This window comes from Acanthopagrus latus, chromosome 21, assembly GCF_904848185.1.
Source record: "Acanthopagrus latus isolate v.2019 chromosome 21, fAcaLat1.1, whole genome shotgun sequence".
Lineage (NCBI taxonomy): Eukaryota > Metazoa > Chordata > Actinopteri > Spariformes > Sparidae > Acanthopagrus > Acanthopagrus latus.
The window spans coordinates 21,661,974-21,685,818 of NC_051059.1; the positions used below are offsets into that span (position 1 = coordinate 21,661,974).

The following is a 23,845-nucleotide window of genomic DNA, read 5'->3' on the forward strand; positions in this document are numbered from 1 at the left end:
ATTGTGCGGATTTGAAGGCTCATTTGCATAACCGGTTGGGAATGATGCTCCTCAGAAGTACAGCACCTAAGAGTTATTCAGTATTCAGTCTAATTTTCTTTCTTTTTTTTTTTTTTTCTTTTTTTTTTTTTTTCAAACATCGCAAATGAGAGCAACAGCCTTGGCTTGATTTCCGCTAAGCTTCTAATCTCTCTCTCTCTTTCCTCTTAATTTAGCTGCAGCTTCAATCACAGCTCTTTTCACAAATCTAACCGTGTGGGAGTTTTTTTTTGTGTGTGTGTGTATGTGCGACTGCTATCATGTGAAAAAAAAAACCCTCATAATTCCATATTGGCGGGTTTTAATTTGAATAGAGGGGTCATTTGGTTCTCGGCGGGATGGAAGGTTTTGGCAGGACTTCCTGATAAGTCGGCCTTTATTAAAGACTTTTGGACGGTTCAAAAATGATTTATCAATCATGAACTAGTCTTAAATGGATCATTTAAACTACTTAATACTGCCAGTGATTCATTTATTAACCACTTGTACATGGACGTTCAGTTTTTAGGGCGATAATTACATTTACATCTAGACCTGACCGTTTAGCATTTACAAATGTATTAGTAACTGTGTTGTTATGAGTTTAAACACCAGCCGGTGGGAAGTTTTGCGCACTTTAAGTTCATTTAATTCATTTGCAATAAAGCGCGACATTTCATTATCCAGCAGTCAGGCAGAACTGTGTGCCCTCTTCAACTTGATCAACAAAAAGTACCGATCTGAAAAACTCAACAGCAGCGTCTCTTTCTAGAGATCCTGACCCAGGCACTCAGGATAATCCACAGACCTTGTTGTGAACGGTAACTACTTTCCTTCAACAAAACCACGCCTGCCAGACGTATCACTATGCTAACCATGCTAACTATGCTAGCTAATTTCAAAGCTTACCTGACGAGGAGGCCGTTTATGTTTTGCCTCTCGTCCGCGAATGGATGCACTCGTCTTTCTGCGTGGTGGAGAAGGAAAACATTCCGTCATGAAACTGCTCACAAAAAAGGTGTCTGTGGATCATCTAGAGTGACCGGGTTATGGTTTCTGAAAAGAGAGACGTTTCTGTTGAGCGTCAAATGTATTTATTTGACGCTTTGAGCACGGCGAGCCGAGTGCCATCTACTTCCATTACATCCGAGAGAAGGCAGACATCTACTGAGCTAAACATCACAAACTATACGTACTGTTGATTTTGAGGTGAACTGCCCCTTTAAGCCCCACAAATCTCTGGGGTTAACCTCTCAGGCACTGTTTTCATTTTCGCTATTCTGCAACTGGGCTGTGTTCAAGAGCATTTTCTGTCCTGCACTTCCTCACACATGCCCCGATAAAGCGGTTACTCCACCAAATTACACGGCCGCATCAGATTCTTTGTACGGTCGGACCGCCTACCACAAAACCAAACCCCCCCCTAACCTCTTTAAATCCTATTTAGATCACCAGAGCAGATGAAGCCAGGGACGGTAATGCAATACGTATGGATTCCAACAGCCGTAAAAGTCAATGGAAGCAAAAGGAGAAGAAGAAGAAGAAGAAGAAGAAGAAGAAGAAGAAGAAGAAGGCCGGATGCTTGTGTACATGGTGGGGGAGCGAGGAGCTTTTTTTTCCTGGTGTTCAGGTTGCAGGACAAGCAGTCTTCTTTTGGTGATGGTAAACCTTAAACAATGTCTTTTATCAGCGGAACGTAAAATCTTTACGTGCTTCGTCCTGCAAAGTTACTGCTCTCATTCACAACTCAGTCGCATATTCCCAGAATCGTTACTTGTTCCTGAGGTGGAGACTGGCCGGTGCGGATTTCCTTGGATGTTGATCCTCGCTCCTGTTCCTGGACTTCTCAGGGGTTAGACTTCAGTCTCTTCAGTCTCTTATGTTGTCAAACTTTAGATCTCCTTGTGAAACTGATACAGAGTCAATTCCCTTATTAGAAGGCGGAACAGAAAATTATTCAGCTGCTTTTAATAAATGCAATCTTCTCAGAAATCAGAATGAAGAACATGTCTGTCATCTCGAGTTCACATAAAGTTGATATCTTTTGCATAAAGGCCCGCGTGCAGCCGTGCCTTGTGTGATGTGCGTATTTACTCTTATGTCCGTGTGTGTGTGAGTGTGTGTGTGTGTGTGTGTGATCCAGACTCGAGCCAGCCCTGGACTCATCACAAATGGAAAGTGTCCGATGTGCTAGTGTCGATTTCCATGACAACGTTTTAAGCTGAGGCTTAAAAACATGGCTGTGCCATACTGTGCCTAGTAAGAGTGACATCTCCAACTGCTTCAGTAATGAGCTGTCTAACACGCTGTCATCCTCTACAGATGGACTACATACAGTCGGCCACTCAACACTTCTGAGAATTATCCAGTCAGAAATACGGTTTTGAAGGATTACTTTGACATTTAAGGAATGTTATTCACTTTCTTGCTGAGAGTTAGACAGCTCCTAAGTCTGTTCAGGGACTCTGAGGATGCAACCGGAAGCTGGCTAGCTTAGCTTAGCACAAAGACTGGAAACAGGGGGAAACAGCTAGCATGGCTCCATCCACCCGCCAGCACTTCAAAAAGCCCATATATTAACACGGTATGACTTGCTTGTTTGATGTCTACTGAAACAAAAAAGGTGTGAAGACATTTTAACAGGCACAATCTGATGTCTCTGTGTTGCAGTTCCTCCAGGATCATCACTGAAATGGACCAATCACATTTTTGTGATGTCATATCTTGGGGACTAGTGGAGAAAACGTGGTTAACCATCTTATCCTGAACCTAACCATGTATGTATGTTGACATATCTTAACCAGACCGCACCAGAAAATAAAATAAAATGGGAAATAATATGTGAAATTAGTGTAAAGAATGAAAGTGTGGTGCAGTATAACAATCTGTTTCAAATAGGATGTGAAACAGGTGCGGACTTTGTCGTTATTGAAGCTGAAATCAAGTGGAAAAGAGGAGCAACATTAACTGTGATGTTCTCAGAAAAAAACACCAACACCGTGATATCAGATAAATCTTTAAACAGACAGAGCCATGTCCCTGAGCCTTTATGCTTAACCCTGTTAAACATCTGCTCACTGTATCTTCACATATATAGTACAGACCATGCGTAAACCCACCGTGACGTCCCCTGTGGTTTCCTCACTGCCGTCACAGAGCCTCGAGTACGGCGTTTTAGCTGTTCTCAGTCAACAAGATAGCCATGCCCCGAAGCTAATGCTGCTTTATCGCCTATTTTACCCTCAATGTGACCACTATTTATACACCTATACTCTTGCTTTATTGTAAAAAGACTTGAGACTACCGACTGAGACTGTAAACTCATCAGAAAAATGTTTACCGCAGTAATAAATCAAGTGAGAACTTGGATCTTTTTCTCATAAGCTTCCATGCAACTTCTTTTTGGAACCAGTGAACTCACCTCTTGAAAAAAAGCAGGTTTAAAGGCACTTCAGACCTGGAAGGTCTGTCTAACTCACAGATAGGAAACATATAAACCTATTTTCTAAAAAAGTCAAACTATCCTATAAAAAGCTTCAGCAGTTAAACCGGTAAGAGACACATTACATCCACATGCCAAACACATGGGGCTGGAATGCTTCTGGTGGTTTTGGAATCCAAATATCAAGTATTTTCTAAAGAGAATAGCAGATTTTAGCACCATTTTTTTTTTTGCCTCTAAACGTAAGTAGCCATAAAAAAATCTGGATTATCATTAGACACACACAGGTTTTGTTTATTTGATGGGTCAGAAAATCTTCATATAGCCGTGTTCTGGTAACTGCTCCCGTACAGATAATTGCGCGTCGCGGTGTGAGCGCCTTATCTCACATCACTGACAGTATGGCGCGGTCCCTCCACGCCATCGCCGGACCACCTCCACCAACCCTGCCTTACAACTCTGCCATCGTGCGTGCCTCCTGTCGGGTCTCATTCTCGCTCGATGCCAGGAGCAAATTCTCCGTCTCAATTAATCACTGAGTTTCTAATGGAATGCTTCCCTACAGGATGAGGCCCATCACAGAGGGGGCTGCAGTCAGTGCTGTCGGTGAAGCTGCTCTGATTGCCTGAATACACTCGCAGCTTTGGAGTCACTGCAGATGTCTGCTAATTGTGGTGATTATGGCGAACGGAGGGGGGTAGGAATATGTAATGAATTTCCCATTGCTTTCATGCCTCACATCCTTTGGTTATGTGCATCTGCTATACAAGCCGAGCATCCGCAGGGTTTGGAGACGGACAAAAGTGACATGGGGGATTGGGCAAGGGCTTCTGGATGGGCAGCTATTCTAGCACCAAGTGCAGCCAGATTGGTTCCATTTAGTCTTTTTGGTTCGGCTCATTTCTGATACAATGCTGGTTTTAATTTCCTCGCCTCTCCTCTTCTGCGCCGCGCTCTTGTTCTGTCACTTATTTTCTCTCTTCCTTTAACACATCCACGAGTGTGTGGACGACGTTCTCTCCGGCCAAATTAGATCCAATTCACACTTATCAGGTCAAATTAAGTCAATTTTATCCACACAGGCCGAATTTAGAATTCGAACGTCTCTATTTTCAGTCACTCTAATTAAACACTTACGCGAGACAAAACAAAAAAATCAGGGTAAGAAGGGAGAAATCTCAGGAAGAGGGGCATGCAATTCAATTAATGTCATATATATAACAGGGAAAAGAAGTATTACAATATGGAGAGACGTAATGATATCATTTTAATTAGGAAATATGCCTACTTACTTTCTTGCCAGCCGTCAGATGAGAAGATCAATACGACTCTAACAGCGTCTCCTACTAATTCAGATTTTATATTAGTAAATTGTTAATTTATTTAAGTTGTTCTGAACGACGCAATCGCCACTTTAATTATACAAAGAGATGTTTCATTGAGTAATTAAAATGTACCGTCCATTAAAGGGTTTGCTTCCAGACCCGTCTGTGTTTGGTTCAGGCAGCACAATCACTTTAGTTAAGTTTAATAAAGAGATGTGATTTTGGTTAAATGTTAAGAAAAAAATCTTATGTGTCAAGCCACTAGTTTCTTTTTCTTTGTTTGAACAGATCATTTACTTTTCCTAACCTTAAAGCTGCAACGAGAACTTTTACTCTTGGTTGATTCTGGCGGCCCCTGTGGACAGAAGTGGTACGAGCGCCGCCGCCTTTGTTGTTTGTCGTGTGCGCCTGTGTTGGTAGCGAGTGAAAGAAAGACACAGATGTATTTTAATAATGTTTAATAATGTATTTAATAAACAAAGGCTGTTTGCTGGATGCTGAGCGATGAGGTGATGTATTTACTTGAGGCTTTGTAAGATTCGTAATTGTTATATGATGAGGAAGAAATAAGGGGAAATTTGTTTTAGTGTCGCACCACCAGATGAAAGAGCAGCTTCTTTCCTCCGGCTGCAAGACTTCTCTAATCATCCTCAGCATAACACCATAAAAAATAGTTTTGATTTAATCGTTTTCTTTTTGCAGTCGGCGGAGAGCGCTCCCCCTAGAGGCCCGGAGCACTTCTGTTGTGCAGTACATTCACGTTTGGAGAAGCATGGAGAAGTTTTCTTATTTGCTCGTGTTTTGTCTATTTGCGTGTGTTTTCTTGAGTTGCAGCGCGTTCAGCCAACGTACTTATCCAATCTGTATAAGGTGCAACTCGACCTGGAGACAGGCATTAATAACTTGTATAGAAACAGTTATCATATGATTGTACAGAATTTAAATCCTACATTGTAAAGTGTATTGTAAGACTGTCTATTTTGGTGGAAAACAAATGATGCAGGTTGTCAGTCAACACTTCACTGACACGGTCATTGTCATCATTTTTGCGACTTGCTAGGCATTTTCATATTTTCTTCTTAAAACATACCTAGTGTTGTTAAATATTTGAGTATTAAAAAAATGTATATGGGCCAAGGCTGACCACTCTCAGGGGTGCACAGTAAATATGAAGCTGCAGCCAGGAGCTTGTTAGCTTACTTCAGCATAAAGATCTGAAACAGGGGGAAACAGGTCGCCTTGCTCGGTCCGAATGAAACAAAAGATTGGGATTGGGGGGTTTCATACGACAGAGCCAGGCTAAACCATGCTAGTGAGCTACCAGCTGTAGTCTTTATATTTAATGAGACAGTCAGTTTGACACATTTATGAGAATGGTGTCAATCTCCTCATCTAACTCTCGATGAGAAAGCAAATAAACACATTTTTCAAGGGGAATGTGCAACATCAAGTAAATATTAAATGTAAAACCTTGCAGAACTAATTGTATCTGTGATAAAGTGCTGTAACTACAGACTCCAAAGGCAGAAATAAACAAAATCTGAATCCGTTCCACAGTCCTCAACATGTCAGAAACACTGTTTAATTTTTTATATTTTTACAGGAGAAATAAAACGGGCGGTTGTGCTAATTTAAAAGCTGTATGTAAATCTCTTGTGCAGCTTAACAACCTATTAAATTGAGAGGATTATACATGCAACCTGAATTTCTGCACATTTTTCTCTTTATGTTTTAATGCCACTCGTGGACATGCTACTCTGGACGCTGAACTGGAACAAATCATATTCATACATTTAGCATATTAATGACGCTAAATATCAGACATTCTCCTCTCCTCTTGTGCAAATGCAAACACGCCCGATTTATTGTGGATGTGCTTTTGCGAGGCAGGAGTTAGCTAATTCCTTTGGGGCGAGTGTCCTTGCTGTCACACTGATCAAAGACTTTCTCTTGATTTGAGCATAAACTGCTCCATGCCCCATCACCGTCAATGTCTGTGCATGCGTGCGAGGATGGTTGCGAGCAAGAGTGTGTGTCTATGTGCGCGCGCGAGTGTATGTGTCATGAGGTGGGGGTGTTGTGTGTGTGCATATGCATCCCCCCATCACCAGAGGCTGTATTATGCATTGTTGTTGGCATGGCCTACATGCTCACCCAAGCATGGTTCAGTGTGGTACAGTACACACGTCTTCCCATCCACACTGCACTCCCCTGTCGTGTCCGCGGGCCCGCTTCATTTACCTTTGCTCCTGAATTAATGCTAGTTAACTGTCACATTAACTCAGATCTGTTGGCCCGCTTTGTCAACAACGTGAAGCAGCCTCGGTGCGCGATAGCCGCGGTTATTTTTGCTTTGATACACAGCGCACGCATGGACTGAGCTGGCCTGGATGTATGCGGGCTCCCTATAGCCGCATCCATCCATATATAACCTCCATCCTATCTGAACAAAATGCACTGTTGCGTAAGAGTTTAAATGCTGCTTTGTGTTTTCCCAGCGAAACTGTGCGGGAGAATAAAAACTTGGGTGCCTGCAGTGGCTGTATGTGTGCAGGTGTTTCTTTCAGGGTTTCAATCGAGGCCAAACGGTGGGTGTGGACGCCCGATTGAATGAGTGCACGGCCTTGTATCAGTGTATGTCTTCACATGTACATGTGTGTGGAGCGTATACTCGCCAGCCAGAAGCGAGTGTGTTAAATTCTCTTAGCATGTGTGACGAATCAAGTGGCTGGGAAAAGAGCAGCGCGTTGCGCGGCCTCTCTTGGCCTCTCACAAACTGAATTCTAAAGAGGCTATCGATCTGTCAAGGTCTCAATTCTTATTTCGCTCTGCCCCGATCTGGCCTATCTTATCTATTTGGCTTTGAATCTGCATCTCTGCATCGTCCACTGTGTCTGCCTTTGTATCTTCTTCTCTATTTGAATAGCCATGATGCAGAATGTGAGAGAGAGAGATGCAGCAAGCGTGTGAGACAGATAAAAAAAGAGAGAGCATCCCCCACTCGTACGTCTTTCATCCTAATCCATAGTCTCTGTCCAAGAAAGGGCCTCCTTTTCACTTGTCTGCCCTAAAGCCTCTTATATGTGACCCCTCTGTCTCTCCCTCAGGGCTCTCTCCCACGGCCAGAAAACGCACTCGCAAACACACTGACACACACATCTGTGCATTTTTTTTTTCTTTTTTTGTAAGTTTTAAGGAGAGAGAACTGCACGTGTTTGTGGTGAAACAAGGTAATATCTCAAACCCCCCCTCACCCTCCCAACCAAGCAGAGGTCAGAATGCATTTGCTGCAAACACCGTTAACGAAGCCGTACAAAGCCACAAACCGACAGAGCATCTTGCTATATGTTTCGCCCGGAGGTGAAGGCGAATTTACCGCCAGGCTGACTAACACAGCTGCTGGGAGAGCGTGTCTCTCGTTAGAAGAACTGACCTCAATAAAGATGGACGTTTGGCAGTCCGTTATGTAACTGGCTGAGGATGATCCTGAGGCTGTGTGTTGTTGTATTTTGTGTGAGCACTTTCATGTGTGCATCTGCTTGCATGTGTGTGTGTGTGTGAGGCAGGGCATGTATGGTGTGTGTGTTCATAAGAAAACCCATGTGCATATCATGGTTAGTTAGGGACCGTATGGAAATGAACGCAGTAGGGAGGGGTCGGACTCTTTGAATCTTATACTTTTATTTAATTTTTCTTTTAAAGAAAGATTCTCCTCAGTGACATTAATATTTAATATTCACCCTTTACTTGACCTTAAAAAACTGCAACCCTCAGGACTGGAACTGAGTTTTTATTTAGCATTAAACAGCCAACATACCTGAACTGAAACACTGTGTGGTATGGAGCTCATTAAATGGACAACACTTATCACAGTATTTTCTGTAATTAATGTTTTTTTGTGCTTTTTATTTGATACTAATGCTGTAATACTAAACCACCACGGAAATCTTTGAGTTGCTGTGAAGTGAAGTGAATTGCTAAACAAATTTAATAACAAATACAAATAATCTTAAAACATTTTCTCCCCAATATCTAAAAGATAATACAGATCAGTGTTGAACTTGTGAGTTGTTTAAATATGTATTGAAATTAAAACCTTACTATATTTATAGAACAATGATGGAGATCATGTGCACATGAGAACTGAGATTGCAAATTACAAAACTTCTTTGCGGCACAACATTAAAAAAAAAAAAAAGAAGAAATAAAAGATACAAATACAACCTTGTTATACTGATGTCAGCACAGGCAGCTGCACTGACAGTCATGTAGGACTGCAAGCGACAATGTTTTTATTATATTTAGGTCGGTAGAATTTGTGACAATCCGGGTGTCTGCAAAAAACTGGCGACTTGTACAAACATGTCGACTCAACACAGCTGATAACTAAAACACGTGATACACTTCACCAGCATCTACAAAACATCTGCCAAATGCACTATATTTGGCACTCAAGACAAAAGGGAGAACACCAGATCCCTTTTTGCTCAAATAATTATCAACCTTACACAAACAATAAAACACAACTAACACAACTAATGCAATAGAATACATAAATATAAACTGTATGATAGACACAATATGTATTTATTGTATCTATCCTCATGTCAATGTAAGAACTCTTGAAGCAGAATGTAATAGTGTGACCCACAACACTCTGTGAGCTGTAGTCGTCCATTTTTTTTTCTCCACACATTACATTAAAAAGAAAATAATCTGATGTATTTCTGGTTGATATTTGCTGAATGATCAAGTAGAATTAATATCATTTCTAATTAGGGATGCACACAAACATTGGTATACATCCCTGATATTCTGCCGATATGACAGGCTGATGGGATGACGCTTTAATTATGCGCACGTGTCTCAAACGTTTAACCGAGCAGATTTCTGATTTTGCCCATGAATGTGTTCGTTTTGCAAAGCATTGTGTATCTGCCGCTGGGTTATCGTGATAAGAGGAGGCATGATAATACGAGAGAGACCCGATGTCCTGTGGAATTAGGTGGACAAAAATATGCGCATATCAGCGTGGCATCAGCGATCGACCAAAATCAGCCAGAAAATATCGGATATTTGCAAAAAATCCAATATCGTGTGATCCCTGTTTAGAATGTGTGTTTTAACTTTGGCTGCGAGGAAAAAAAAAAAAAAAAAAAAAAAAAAAAAAAACATTGTTTACCCTCGCAGCAAAATGGAGAAGTGAGTCAGGACAGGGTTAGTGAATGTCAGAGCGGTGACGAAATCTGTGCTGAAAGCCCAACATCCTCTGAGCGGAGCAGATTCTCTGTGGTTCAGGTGGATACAGAGTTGAAAAACACCAAAAACATACTGTTTTAAGTGAGGGATGTATTGATTCCCAACCAAATAAGCTACATAAAAAAAGACGCTATAAGGGATTCAAAAGGAATTCGATAAAATGCTATTAAAGGCACAGTATGTTTTTTTGGAGAAGAAATTCAAACAAGAATTGTAATATTTTCAATAACACAGGGCGACTGTGGCTCAGGGGCAGAGCCAGCCTCTTGTAATCGGAAGGACAGTGGTTCAATTCCCTGGTCTGCATGTCCTTGAGCAAGATACTGAACACCAAACTGCTCCTGATGTGCTGCTCGGCCCCTTGCATGGAGGCCACCGCCATCAGTGTATGAACGTATGTATGAATTACTGTAAGTCTGCTAAACACCCTCATGTTAAATGTAATGAAGTTATAATTCAAATTTGGACATATTTATATTTTCCATAACTGAATAAACAAGCTGTTTTCAGAGATAAAATAAGGTCCCCAGAACCCTCGTTGGAGCTAGGAGGGTGGCAGGGTCCGCCACATATAAACAGAAACAGTATGTAAGTCCTTTAACATTTATTGAGTTTGTTTGACTGAAGATCTTTCTCTTGAATTTAAACATCATCCCTGAAAAGAAATAGTGCACCTTTAAACCCAATCCCTTGTTATATAACTCATAAAACCAAGTCATGCATACATTAAAACTATATATGTGAAAGGGCAAAATAAAATGTAAATCTAGGGTGACAAGAAAATGCAACAAACTACCGTCCTTGTAGCCAAACGTATAATCCCCTCTCCCTCGACGGAAGATCATTTTCATACGGTCCCTTAGTTGGCTCTAGTTGGGCTAATGCTTAAAGCAACAGAGCTGTGGTCTGTCAGCATGTGATATACAGCTCAACTCAATGTGACTTTACTCCGTAAAGGCACACATATATATATATATATATATACATACCAATGTTACAATAGACACAGAATCCACACATCCTATAGAGTTACTGTAAGTCCTCAGAAGTGGCTGTACAGTAAACATATCACACTGCACTGAGCACTAAGAACAGAGAGGCTCTCTGTCTGCCGCATTGAGAGATTTGATGTTGGCGTGCGCTCTGCCTGCTGTGACCCCACCCCTGGTAAATACAGGGTTGGAGGTTTCCTCCGTGGATAAAAATACACTTGCCTCGCAGCAGAGAGGGAAAAGAAAAAGCCAGAAGTCTTCTCTTCTCTTCTCTTCTGCGCCTATTGTGCACGAGGAGCTGAAGACTCCCACACTCATCACAAGTTTGCCTTTTTTGGGGGGGGTTTCGCAGATTTTGTTGTGAGAAATTTAAAAGTGCAGAGGCTGAGAAAGTTGTACACATTACAAAAGTGAGCATTTGCATTATGTTTAAAATCTCACATCTTGTCTGTTAATGTGGAGAGCTCTGTCTTTAAGCAGCCAGAGTTTCTTTCTCAAACTCTTTTGCCTTTTGTCCCTCATGGGCTCCCTTACTTACACAGCCTGTGTCGTCATCATTATGCTGTGCAAAAGTATTTGAAGCTGGCAGAGGCCTACGGCAGCACAGGTACGGTTAGAGGTGAACTTTAAACCAAAAGTTTGATAAGAACTCTCCGCAGCCTGTGGGTCGATCGCAAGCGTCCACTCAGAACTTACTGTGAGGGGAGAAAAAAAGTTTTTTGCTGGCTGAGCTGACCTGTAGAAGAGGCTCTGAGTGACTTCCTTGTTTGAGCTGGAAGCACACTGACTCATTTCAATGTTATGGCGCTCAATACTCTACACTGGTGAGTGTCTGTTGGCAAGTCTTTGATTGTTTCCAGTGTCAGAAAGTCAGTCGAAAGGTTGACTTAATCTTGTGCAACAACAACAACAGGAAGTTTGATTCATTTCATTCACATTCACTTATGCAAGCAGGCGTCCTACTTCTTGAAGATGCAGGCAAAGTGCAAAAGACCAAACATGTTGACTGTTGATTTTTATCCCTTCACAGAAACGAGAATGTCGGCGAAATCGTGCACCTCTCCCTGCAGGAGCAAGTTTATGAAGGAATGAAGAAGAGCATTTTTTTGAGTATTACATGTGACCCTATCAGGTTCCGTCACAGGCCGGACAGAGGTGCAGTTTCCAAGTGAGACTGAAAATGAGTCAAGCAGGAGAAAAAAATCAGGGGACGGGGCTGAGAGACGTCTTTGATCTGCTGGTTAAAGCACCTCAGGAGCGACTGGTGAGCCTGACATTGCAGCTGGGCAAGTCTCCTGAAGATACTATCGTGCATGCCTTGTGCCTGATCGTTCTCAAGAAAGAGGCGCAGGCCCTGAGCAAGCTCCAGGCGCTAGGAGACAATGGCCTCGCTAAACACCTGGCTGAAAAGTGGCAGGTGAGCGGAGGCAAGCTAGAAGACTTTGCCGTTCACTGTGGTAATTTCCAGGAGTTCACGCTGGAATCTTTGACTGTGTTGGCTCGCATTTTCAAGGTTTTGACGGACAAGACGTTGTGTGATCCACTCTGGAGGAATCTGGCGTATAAGAGAGCCATTTCCAGTGACGACCAAAAAGCAAGCGACAGCCTGGAGTATGATAAACTCAAAGAGGAGGTCAAACTCGTCTGTGGGCCTGAACTGTTCGCAGAGTGGACGGGCTCCCCCACGGATCTCAAGTCAGGATCTTGCCGCGACCCTCATAGCAGGCTGGACGAGGGAACTCTGAAAGTTACTCTGTCCCAGGATCAGACAGCGAGAGCTTACAGTCTGCCCAGCCCACTGCAGGCGAGCTCCTCAGTGCCTTCATACCCTTCTCATCTAGAGATAAGTATACCTCCAACAACCTCGTTTCGGAGACCAGAAACATCAGATATGTCCACACCAAATGTTCCCGTTGTCCCTGGGAATGAAAATGCAGCGAGGCCATCAGAGACATCCGGGGAGCCTCAGCCTCCATCCAACGTGCCGCCTAAGAAACTTTTAGAGACTCTCGCTGCAAGGAACATTAAGTTGGACAATCTTATCACTCCGACTCAACCCACCAAACCGACCGCCGAGCCAACTTTTGCACAACCTGCTGCAGAAACCATTGTTCGACCCAAGATGCCTGCTGCAGGTGTCAGTAAGGCAGCAGAAGAAGAAGAAGAAGAAGAAGAGGAGGAGGAAGAGGAAGAGATATTTTACGCATTCGTCATCCTGCACGCTCCAGAGGATGCAGATATAGCCGAGAGCATCAAGGAGAGGCTGGAGAGTATCATTGGTAGTGAATTTGAAGGCGCGACGTTCTCCGACCACTTCGCCGTCCCGGGGAGGAGCACCCTGACATGCGTGGAGGACGCCGTCAACAACACTGCCTTCACCATCCTGCTGCTCACCCCCAACTACAACACCCACATGCAGGAGGTTCAGATGAACTCCGCTCTCATCAACTCCATAGAAAACAACCACAAGTACAACACTGTCATCCCGCTGCTGCCACGGAAGAACGGCATGCCCAGGCAGAGCATCCCCTTGGTTTTGCGGACACTAGTAATACTGAAGGAGAACAATAACTTTGAGAGAATGACACTAAGATCAATGTCTCGGGTTAAGATTAAAACACAGTGGAAAAAATGGACTGAGGAGCAGAGAGCGAAGAAGCAGAAAAACAGACAGGAGAGACTAAAGGAGCTGAACCAGCGTGAAAAGCAGATGATCCAAGAGAGTAGAGAAGTACGCGTGCTGGAGGAGGAGAGGATCAGGCTTTTAATGGAACATAAACTAGTTCTCGGTGCCGGTGGGCCACCAGGACACGTTGGTGGTGGAGCCGTAGCCGGGTGGCAACAGCAAGCAAATATTCATATAGAAAATGCTCAGTACATCATGATTGGCGATCAGTCTCAAATGAAGGTTGACTTGGGTGGAGGCCCGGACAAAGAGGCCTCAGATCACAGCGAGGAGGAGCAGTGATCTTAAACAGGATAATCTCATCAGATATGCTGAGATTAAGATGACTTTTTCTTTTCTAAACACTACAGGGTTGCAGCAGCCATCTTTTTTTTTTTAACTAAACCCGATAGTAAAAGACAGTCCAATAAAACTGTCAAAGGAGCAGTTAAGGGCCATCTTGATGGTTTGAGAATGGAACAGAGCATTTCAGATGAATGTTTAACAAAAGACTGCCATCTACTGACTTATATCTGGAACATTCCTCCTGATTTCCTGAGCTGTAGGAACACACTTCAGGCAGTAGGGAGCGACGCTGTCACACAATCGTCATCACCCCTGGACTGCACTGCTGCTCTGGTTTCTAAGAGCTAAAAAAAAGTTTAATTTTAGTTTTTTCTATATTGTTCCAAGTGTTTCCGTGTGTGCATGGATGTTTTAGATAATTATGTGACAGTACAGTTTGGTGTAACTGTAACTTTAAACTAAAATTTGTGGAAGTTTTGGGATCATTGTCCGAGATAATCTTTTATTTCCTGTGCCTGTGACAGCTCTCCTTCATGTCTGCAGCCACAGAGGACAACATATCATTAGATGTTTTTAAGATCAAGTTTGGTACGAGCGTCCAGAGTCTTGGATTATGCCAGGCGAGCTGTTTGGAGCAGTTTTCCGTTCATTTTCTGTTCCTTTTTTTAAAACATTTTTTTTTTCCTTCTAAAACAAGAATGCTGAAGCGCTGTTCTGCTGAGAAGCTCCAGAAATGTTCTGTGGACGATGAACACTTCAGCTGACTCTCCATCAGCATGGGTGTCAGCAGATAATGACTGATTTTTTTTCAGTTTTGGAGGAACTTATCCATTGATATTTATCTCAATCTGCTCAGGTCCAAGCCACACATCTCAGACATCTATGAGCCAAACTTAGACAGGTTGCTGACTGACTACCTGAAGACTGCACTTTTATTCTTGTATGTTCTTGTTCGATTCTTCTTAAATACTGTAGTTTCTATATATATTTTTTTCCCCTCGTAAGTACTGTTTTCTGACGCACTTTGAAGGTATTTTTAAATAAAGTGTTATTCTTATTGTTGTCTCGTTCCATACGGCGCTGAAGGGCCACCTTCACCTTCACGGCGGCTGCATGTGTCATGTCGTCGCTGACAGGTGAGAATCCTGAACATCAGGACTTCAGCACATGTCTCAGGCCCAAGAGGACGCTCAGGCTTCATTTCTGCCCAGATCTCACATCAGAAAGGCATGTGAGCGGTTTCAGTGTCACCCTAGTGAGGGGTAAACCTCACTATTCTTCACCTGAGGGGACATTCATATACTTCATATATCCCAGACTATCACAAAAACAGTCAGGGATGAAAGTAATTCATTCTACCGAAGGCACATCCTCCTGTTATAGCTATGTCAGGACTATTAAGACGAACCAGGTGGGATCCTGCCGTCCTGTTATCAATCTGCCTCCTGCCCATAGGAGTCTGTGACGACTTCTTTTAATAGCATAGGAATATTATCTGACCCGTTGGACCTCTAACCCAGTCTAAGACTCTAATTACTGTAAAAACTGTAACACAAAGGAAATACAAGACTGTTTTTTTAATTAAATGTTGACATTTCGATGAAGGAAGTGATATTTTATAGGCTTATGAAGTAATCATCAGCTTAGATAAGTGGTGTAAAAGTCATGAAGAGGCAGTTTGTTTTTACAAAGCATGTGTCATGCACGCAGGTAGATTCAAGGGGCTGTACAGTGAAAGTTAAATCAGCTCCATCGAGGCTGAAGCAACACAGTTAAAAGGGGCAAAATAAAGGTGAAATAAAATGTAAAACATCTGATCGAACAGAAAAGAATAAAGAATTAATGAGACAGAAGAATGAGGTACTTCTGAGATCATAAAGTCATTAGAGAAGCCACTTTTCCAATTCTAATCAAGTCTAAAATCAGCATCTTTATCCAACATTTGCATCATTTAACAGAATCAGAGAACAATAAACAGTTGTATTATGATAATCACTCCTGGCCGTCTGTTCATGTTTCGTATTATAATACCAAGAAACAGAAATGATCATGACTTTTGCTGCTCGTCAAGAATCATCACAATCACAAAATGATCTAGAATTGTGGAAAGATTTTGAAAAATGTTTATTTCAATCAAACTACTCATCTCTGTGGGAATGACAGAGGGTCACACTCAAAAAGAAACAAAGTCTACTCAACTGAAGTTTCTTTTAAAGGTGCAGTATGTAAAAATTAGCACATATCGCCATAGTAACTGTAACCTGTGCAGTTAGCGCTCATTTTAGCTGATTCTGCCCAAACTCACCTCTTGAAGGTTTTATACTATCTGAGCTCCTTTCACTCCTCTGAAAGCAAACTAGAGATTTCTGCCAACAGAGCCGGATAACTTTCGGTTTAACATCCGGCTGACTTGAATGAGGTTAAAATTATTTAATAGTGCGGCTCTTCTAGGCTTTTCAAGTGTAATTAGACTGAATGGCTCAAATCACAACAGTGAAACGTGTCATAACCCATTTCTTGGGTCGAGATGCTAAAAACAAAATGTATCCACCGTTTTACAGACGCCACTTTCACATTGTTAAGCTTACAGGGAAAAGTCTTATTTGGCTGCATGAGCATCACGTGATGATGTAATTTCACGGTTTCGCTACGGAAAACTGGCTTCAAAGCCTGGCGCTCTTCCTGGAGGGAAGCTTCGGCTAGCTGTTTAGCATGCAAACTTCAACAGATACCCCGTAACACACTACACAGACGTCTTGTTATTACATTTCGTAGACATGACAGGAAATTGAGGTGAGAGAGGAGGGGATGGCATCCAGCAAGAGGCTGCAGGTCGGACTCGAGCCCTGGTGGTCTGAACATGTTCGCTCTACCATCTGAGCTATCGACCCACACTCTGATGATAATTGTTATTTCTTTAAGTATTTTAGGGGTATTTCGGCTTCGTTCATAGGACGGGGCAGCAGAGATGACAGGAAGGGGGTGGCGTGCAGCAAGGGGTTGTGGGTCAGACTCGAGACCCTGGGCCGCTGCGGTGAGGAAGCCCCACACTCTCAGTTAAACGTTGAATGATTTAAACTAAAATCCTCACATATTGCACCTTTAAATCATTCAAAACGCCTAGTTGAAATAGAACTACACAGACTAGAGTAAGGGTATTCATGAAATAAAAGTGTGTTTCTCCCTGCAGCTCTCCATGGAAACAACATCTGGGAGTTAGTCAGACAGTTAACTCCACCTTGGTTTGTGTTACACTGTGGTGACTCCTGTCAGGGAATGGGTGGGTGGACCGCGCCTGCGCAGTGCGCGCCGTCTCTCCTCCGATCAGTGCGGCAGGAAAAGCGCAGGGAGGACGCGGCGGAGCGACGGAGAGAGAGAGAGAGAGAGAGAGAGAGGAGGGGAGAGAGAACAGCGAGGAGAAGGACAGAAGGAGGAACAAACATGGACACGGACGGCGGCTGCAGCTGATGTGTCTCCCGGTGTCGGACTTGAGGCTCGACCCTCCTTGTGGCGCACAGCTGCTCCGTTATGTCGGACAGGCTGAGGATAATAATGTCAGGGAACGGAGGAAATCTTCAGAGATCCTGCTCCTGAGCTGCGCTGTCACGGTTCGAAGCGGGATATATATAATCTGAAAAAACTAGAAGGATGTCGCTCATGTGAGAGAGGGAGCCTCCTGTCCGTCCTGAGGGCCACGGCGCAAACTTTGTTATTTTTCTATCTATTTCTTTTTCTGGAGAAGGGGGGAACATTTTTTTTTTTTTTTTTTTTTGCTGCATTGAAAAATTCCTCTGGACGGGATGTCATCCGCAGTCAGGAGGAATTCCTCAGGCTGACTGCTCGTCCAGCTGCAGTGTGTGTGTGTGTGTGTGTGTGTGATCCAAACGCAGAGAGTTAAAAGATGGGAGATGCGGCAGATCCTGACAGAGGGATGAGACGGACCTTCATCGTCCCTGCCATCAAGAGCTTCGATCACTACGACTTCACCAGGGCCAAGATCTCGTGCAGCCTGACGTGGCTGGTGGCCAAGGCTTTCGGCTCGGGTAGGTGGCGCCTCCTTTAAAAAAAAAAAAAAAAAGGTCTTCATCTCTGGATTAGATGATGATTGAAGATAACCATCTAACATCTGTACTGATGTGGCCAGATGTGGAGGGACTGTTTTTGTAAACAGACCCTCACAGTCCCAGTCAAAGCTGATCAGACTACTTCATTATTATAGCGTTCCTTCCTTTTCTTATTATAAAACAAAAAAAAAAGAAATCTGCATTGTTGTCTAATAATTAAACACAAACAAATCTTTATCCCTGTAGTGAGTAATGCAGTGTTTGTCTCATGAGTTCATGAGTTCAACTCCCCTGAATCCCTGCTCATGTCGCAGTGTCACAGATTTAACTTGTTGCATGCCTGATGCTTGTTAGTCCCCAAAACCTGTTATGTAACCGTCTGACTGCAGATCAGTGCAGATCAACAGACATCAAGGACTTTTTACTTCTGCTGGAGTTTAGGGGCCTCAGCTGACATCCGTGTGTGGGTTGTTCTCTCTTGGTAGGAGCGACAGAAAATTCAAATCATTTTCAGGCAAACGGAAGACACACAAACACACCTATCGCACCCATGATGAGAGTCTGAAGTGACAAAATGTTATGATGTATGGACAGATGTGAAAAATGTGATACAGGGTTGATGGGAGCACAACACGGCAAAGACTCATTATGTCAACAAGTGCAAAAAGTGTCGCTCTAAACGCAACAAACTGTCAGATCTTATGACTTCCTGCTACTTTTTTTACTTGCTTGACTGTCACATTAGACGTCAAGGCAGAAAATCCTCGAAAATTGAGACGCTCGATTTGGGATTTTTGCGCGAAAAATTACGCTTGGACTACAAAAGTGTCAGAATATGGTCACGCACTGTGCGAGAGGTCAAGGTGACACATTAAAAATGTCTTGTTCTGTCCAGAAAAACAATCTGAAACTTAAAGATATTAGTTTAAAATCACAAAGGATGTAAATGAAGCAAATCCTGGTCACACAGAGAAGATGAAAACTGAGAATATTTGACATTTTCACTTGAGAAAAGGTCAAAACAACCTGTCTTTTGGTCTCTAAAGATGTCATAACATGGCGAATAATACCCATCACACCTTGCTACATGCTGAGGTGACATCTTTAAATGTCTTGTTTACAAACAACAATGTGAAACTAGACGATATTTAATTTATTATCACATTGAACACAAAAAGAAGCAAATCCTGAGAAAATTAAGATGCTAGAAACAGAGAAAATTTGGCCTTTTTGCTTGAACATTGGTCTTCTAATGCCTGTCACATGTCCCTAAACTCATGGCGACATCTTTAAATGTCTTCCAAAACTCAATAAATATTCAGTTTAAGACAAAGAAAAACAGGAAATCTTCATAATTAGGAGCTGGAGACAGGCTTCGTTTGGGATATTTGCTTGAATTAAAGGCTTTATCTTTTGCTCTAGAAAATGTCAGAATGAAGTAAATCACTTTGCGAGCGGACATCTTTAAAGAGTTTTCAGCTCACCGTTCACTGAGACGCAGGATAAACACCACATCCCCACGACTGAGATGCTGGAATTTGGGAATTTCCTGTATTTTTTTGTTTTTTTTGCCTGAAAATTGACTTTGATTATCCAAAATAGCGACTTTAATACAAGTTATTCCCGTCCGAGCTCCTCTCAGCATGAGAGCTGACACAAGCCGACTGTTTGGTTGTGGTTCTGTTGTCAGGAACAGTGACGATGTTTCCATGTGGATGTGTGTGTGTGTGTGTGTGTGTGTGTGTGTGTCAGTCGTTATTCTGTATGTGGGACTCCATGTGTGCGAGCGCTGGCCGGCCTCCTGTCCTCAGTGCGGTCTTGGAAGCTGCAGCTCTGGGCGGCCTGTCGTCATACTGAGTAATTCCAGTCCAGAGGTTTTACTCCAGCTCCTAATGAATGCTTTTAACGGCTGCTCCTCTGTATACAATACCGGGGGGAGTCTCCGCCACACAGACAGACAGACAGACGGATCAAAAGACAGACCTCTGAATCACTCTCGTTGATCCCAGACGGGGCTGCACATGAAAATGTAAAATGGTGGAGAGACACAGGAGGTAGAGCACGGCAACATGCGAGACAGACACTTTTAGTTCAACAAGAGCTATGGCTGTTACCGTACCGCCGCCGCCACCGCCATCGTCTTTCTCCCGTCCCCCCAGTGACACAGTTTCAGCTCCCAGCACAGCCGAGAACTGTGGCCCAATTCATAGCCAGTCCTCAGAGCCCGGTTTGGCCTACTTTGGACCGATGACGGATGGTCTGAAACCTTGCTCAGATGTAACAACTTTCTCATCAGCCGAAACTTCAGAGAGGGTGGATTTTGCTTCAGCACGTGGAAAACGTACACAATACGTACACATTAAGTAGCAGTACCAAGCCATGAAGTAAACATGTAGTTAAAGAGCGATTCATAGGGAAGAGGATGATAAAAGAGACGGATAAGGCGGTCTATAAAGTGCTTTGTAAAGATCTGGACCGACATTTACACATGCATGTGGAGTTTAAGTGTGTGGGTGTGTAATAAATGTCAGAGCTCCACCGTCTATACACACTTTTGTCGTGGTGTTGCCGTCATATGAACTCTTCAGCAGAGGAAGAGAGGACGGATCAGGTTTTAACGATGGTGCTGCAGTGCTGCCCTGATGTACCAAAGTTTAGTTAAAGATCCGAGCAGACGGACAGAAAGCTTCTCTGATTGGGTAATAATTTGTGTCCGATGCAAGTTTTTTCACACATGCTTCAATTAAGAAGTTAGAATCACATTTACTTCCCGTCTCTGATTGAAAATCCCGAAACTATGCAAACTACCTCACTGAAAAGTCGATTCTTGTGTTTAATGCACAAGATTTATTTTGATGATGTTATGAAGTCACATGGGATTATGGGAGTTGCTGTCTTCATGTTTTTTTTTAAACAACCAGCATTACAAATGAAAATCCCTCTCAGGGCTCCAGACTCACTTTTTCCACCATCGTACCCTCGATTTTAGGAGCTCCGGCACAAAATTTAGGAGCGCCAACCACTAAAATCGGCAAGAAGCAGAAAGTGTTGCTCGCAGAAATGTTGCTACTGGTGTTTTGTTTGTTTTTTTTACAGGATGGTGATTTTAAAAAAGTTAAATGTTAGTCACACAGGTGCTCCTGGTCTAAAAATGGTGGCAACTCAGGCTCAAATGTTGTCAGACGAGCTCGTATTTTGTTCTCATCACGTTTAGCCTTGTTCGCCAGTTTTCTTACTAGCGACAGGTGACCGAAAGAAACACGCTGTGTCCTAAAAAACAAAAAAGATATTTCTCTTGGTTTGAACATAACCCTAACCCTAGTGGAAACACTGAGGTTAATGTAACTACACAACTCAGCTAAAAATACAACAATGGTATATTTTGGTTCAAAAAAGTTACATATTATATCTTTAATGATTTAATGTCAATATGTTAATTATCCTGCACAGTGAAGCTGAAACATCCAAGAGAGGGATCCGAATATGTAAAACACAGATATGAGTGGAGGATCAATACACAGCCAGCATTGATCGGTTCCTCCTGTGACTGATGCAGCGGGTGGTTTCTGGTCACTTGTCTGGCCTTTGTTCACCTCAGTTTTGGGTTGAGTGCGAGCTGCAGTCAGCAGCAACATCTGCTTTCTTGTTGTTGTTTTTTTTTTTTAAATTGAACATTGAATCAGATGCGAAACTTCAAAACGATCTCTGACAAATTGCAAGTGGCTGAATGTTAAATTTAAAATGTAGAGGTCATATTTTCGGCATCTAAGCTGTAATTTCATGGTGAGTCTCCACCACAGGGTTTGTATCGCGGAGTCTGCTGCAGCGCAGAGTCGGCGCGGTGATCTCGTTCAGCTCGCTCGGAGGATGCCCTTGGACTGATGTAAAAAATGCAAATCCTCACCTCCATTAGCGTCGCTTAAAACAAATATGTTGGCGGAATAAGTGCTGCTTCGCCTGTAAAACTGTGATGGAACTGATCTGTGAAATCAGATGATGTCGATTGGCTTGAATGAAAACATGCATCCTCCATCCTCCCTGAAGAGAGGAAAGACCGTGCAGTGACTTTAATGGCCTCGTGTTCGGTGTTTCACAGGTTAGGGAGCTTTGGAATGAGATGTTAGCTCATGCTGTTAACTAGCTCACTAAGCGTGCGGAGCAGCCGTCATGTAGCTAAATGTTATGACCCCGTAGCTCCGATGGCAGAGAGGGTTGGCTCTTAATTGTAGGGTTTGTGGTTTGATCCCCAGCTTCTCCTGTCCGTGTGTGTCGTTGAGCAAACCTAAAATTAGACCTGATGTATCAGAAGAACATGCAAGTCGCTTCGGACGTATAGGCATCTTCCAAATAAGCGTGCTGATGAAGCGAACGTACTCTGGTTCCCCTCAGAGATTTAGCCTCTTTCAGCCCTCTGTTTTGGTTTTACAGCCTGTTTTGGTTCGTTCTCACCGCTCTTGTAGTCACTTTTTAGCAAGCACAACTGTATTACCAGCTTAACACCAAACAAAAGAGACACGGTTAGTGACTAGCAGTCGAACATAGGGTAGCATTTAGCAGTTAAAGGGCGAGATATTTCCCTCAGGAGTTAGTCGAGACCAAAATAGTGCTAAAAAGAGCGTGAATATTGGCCAGAAAAGAGACTCAAATGGATGATTGTGTTGCTCCATAGATTGGCAATAGTTCACCATATTAGCATAAAAGGTGCTAATATGTCAGTGTTGTGTTCCCAAGTCCCAAAGTCAACAAATAGCAACCTGGGAATGACACTCAATAATCAACCATCTGTTTCTAGATGATGAGTTTACAGCAACAGCTGCCAAATCTTGCATAAAGTACCTTTAATTATTTTTTCGTTGTTATCGTGTATCACATGATAATAATCTGTATAAAGCAGGACATCAGCGCCGTCGCAAATGAAGAGTGAGGAAGCAGTACATGCTGAGAACATTCAGTCTGTGTAAAACATCAGGAATCGTTACCAGTTGGCGACCGAGATCTGTTTTAGACAAAGAGCAGTTCGACAGCGGAGATCAACTCTGCTGACCGTGATGTTGTGTGCTGAGCTGTGATCCCGGGGGTCTCCAGGGGAGCAGTCTTCTCTCCGTGCCTGGACTTCCTGTGGCAGCTACTTCCTGACCGTTTCCTCTTTGATGGCCAACACAAAGGAGAGGGATTTAACTTGACGAGGCAGATTTTCATGAACTCTAGAAAACTCGCTCTCGTTGCTTTTTGTAGCCTGCTGATCATTTTCTGAGTGATTTTATCAACCCTCAAAGCTTAAAAGTCATCGGATGAGAGGCTTTTGTGAACTTGGACGTGTCCGGTTACTAACCATTTCTCACAATAGCATAGTTACGTCACTGATATGTTGCTTTGGTTGGCAAATTTGTGTTCTGAAGAAGCGCAGCTCTAACACACAGCTTTATAGACACTCTGACAAAAGCTGGATCGATTTGGTAGTTGTGACTCGACGCAGGAGGGCTCGTCATGAAGACTCAACATCTGCCTGTTGCTTTAAATATCTCTTTTCATCACCCACTGCAGGGTTATGGCGGGGAGGAAAGGGGGGGCTGCACCAACCACAGCCACTGGAAAACTGCTGAGGTTTGATCACAAGCTTAATGGATTTTTTTTTTTTTTTCAACTGAGCTTTAAATCTCTCATATTGCTCCGTCGCTCCGTCGCAATGAGCCTCCACAGTGTTTGTTATTACTGAGGGTTAAAGAACAGAAAGCTGCACCTTTAAGATAGATCCCCTCTAGTGTCCTTTGTTT

At 43.0% G+C, this 23,845-nt stretch overlaps 2 protein-coding genes across 6 annotated transcripts in view; both read left to right on the top strand.

Annotated features, from left to right (window-relative positions):
* The first annotated feature begins 11,593 nt into the window (after positions 1 to 11,593).
* ticam1 (toll-like receptor adaptor molecule 1) lies at positions 11,594 to 15,898 on the top strand. 2 transcript variants are annotated; one of them, XM_037085327.1, is made up of 2 exons: positions 11,594 to 11,643; positions 12,067 to 15,898. In XM_037085327.1, exon 2 carries the CDS (start codon positions 12,217 to 12,219, stop codon positions 14,002 to 14,004), a length of 1,788 nt encoding a protein of 595 aa, XP_036941222.1. In that variant the 5' UTR covers positions 11,594 to 11,643; positions 12,067 to 12,216; the 3' UTR covers positions 14,005 to 15,898. The 2 variants fall into 2 exon arrangements, with proteins under 2 accessions (XP_036941222.1, XP_036941221.1); XM_037085326.1 differs by having other exon boundaries at positions 11,609 to 11,860.
* Positions 15,899 to 17,368: 1,470 nt separating this feature from the next.
* The window catches only part of camsap2b (calmodulin regulated spectrin-associated protein family, member 2b), a 37,498-nt gene continuing 31,021 nt past the window's right edge, over positions 17,369 to 23,845 (top strand). For 2 of the 4 annotated variants that reach the window (XM_037084717.1, XM_037084718.1), the window contains exon 1: positions 17,370 to 18,050. In XM_037084717.1, the coding sequence (XP_036940612.1) occupies positions 17,909 to 18,050 (142 nt within the window). In that variant the 5' untranslated portion in view covers positions 17,370 to 17,908. Of the gene's footprint in view, positions 18,051 to 23,845 lie in introns of all 4 variants that reach the window. The other 2 variants (XM_037084715.1, XM_037084716.1) reach the window with 2 other exon arrangements.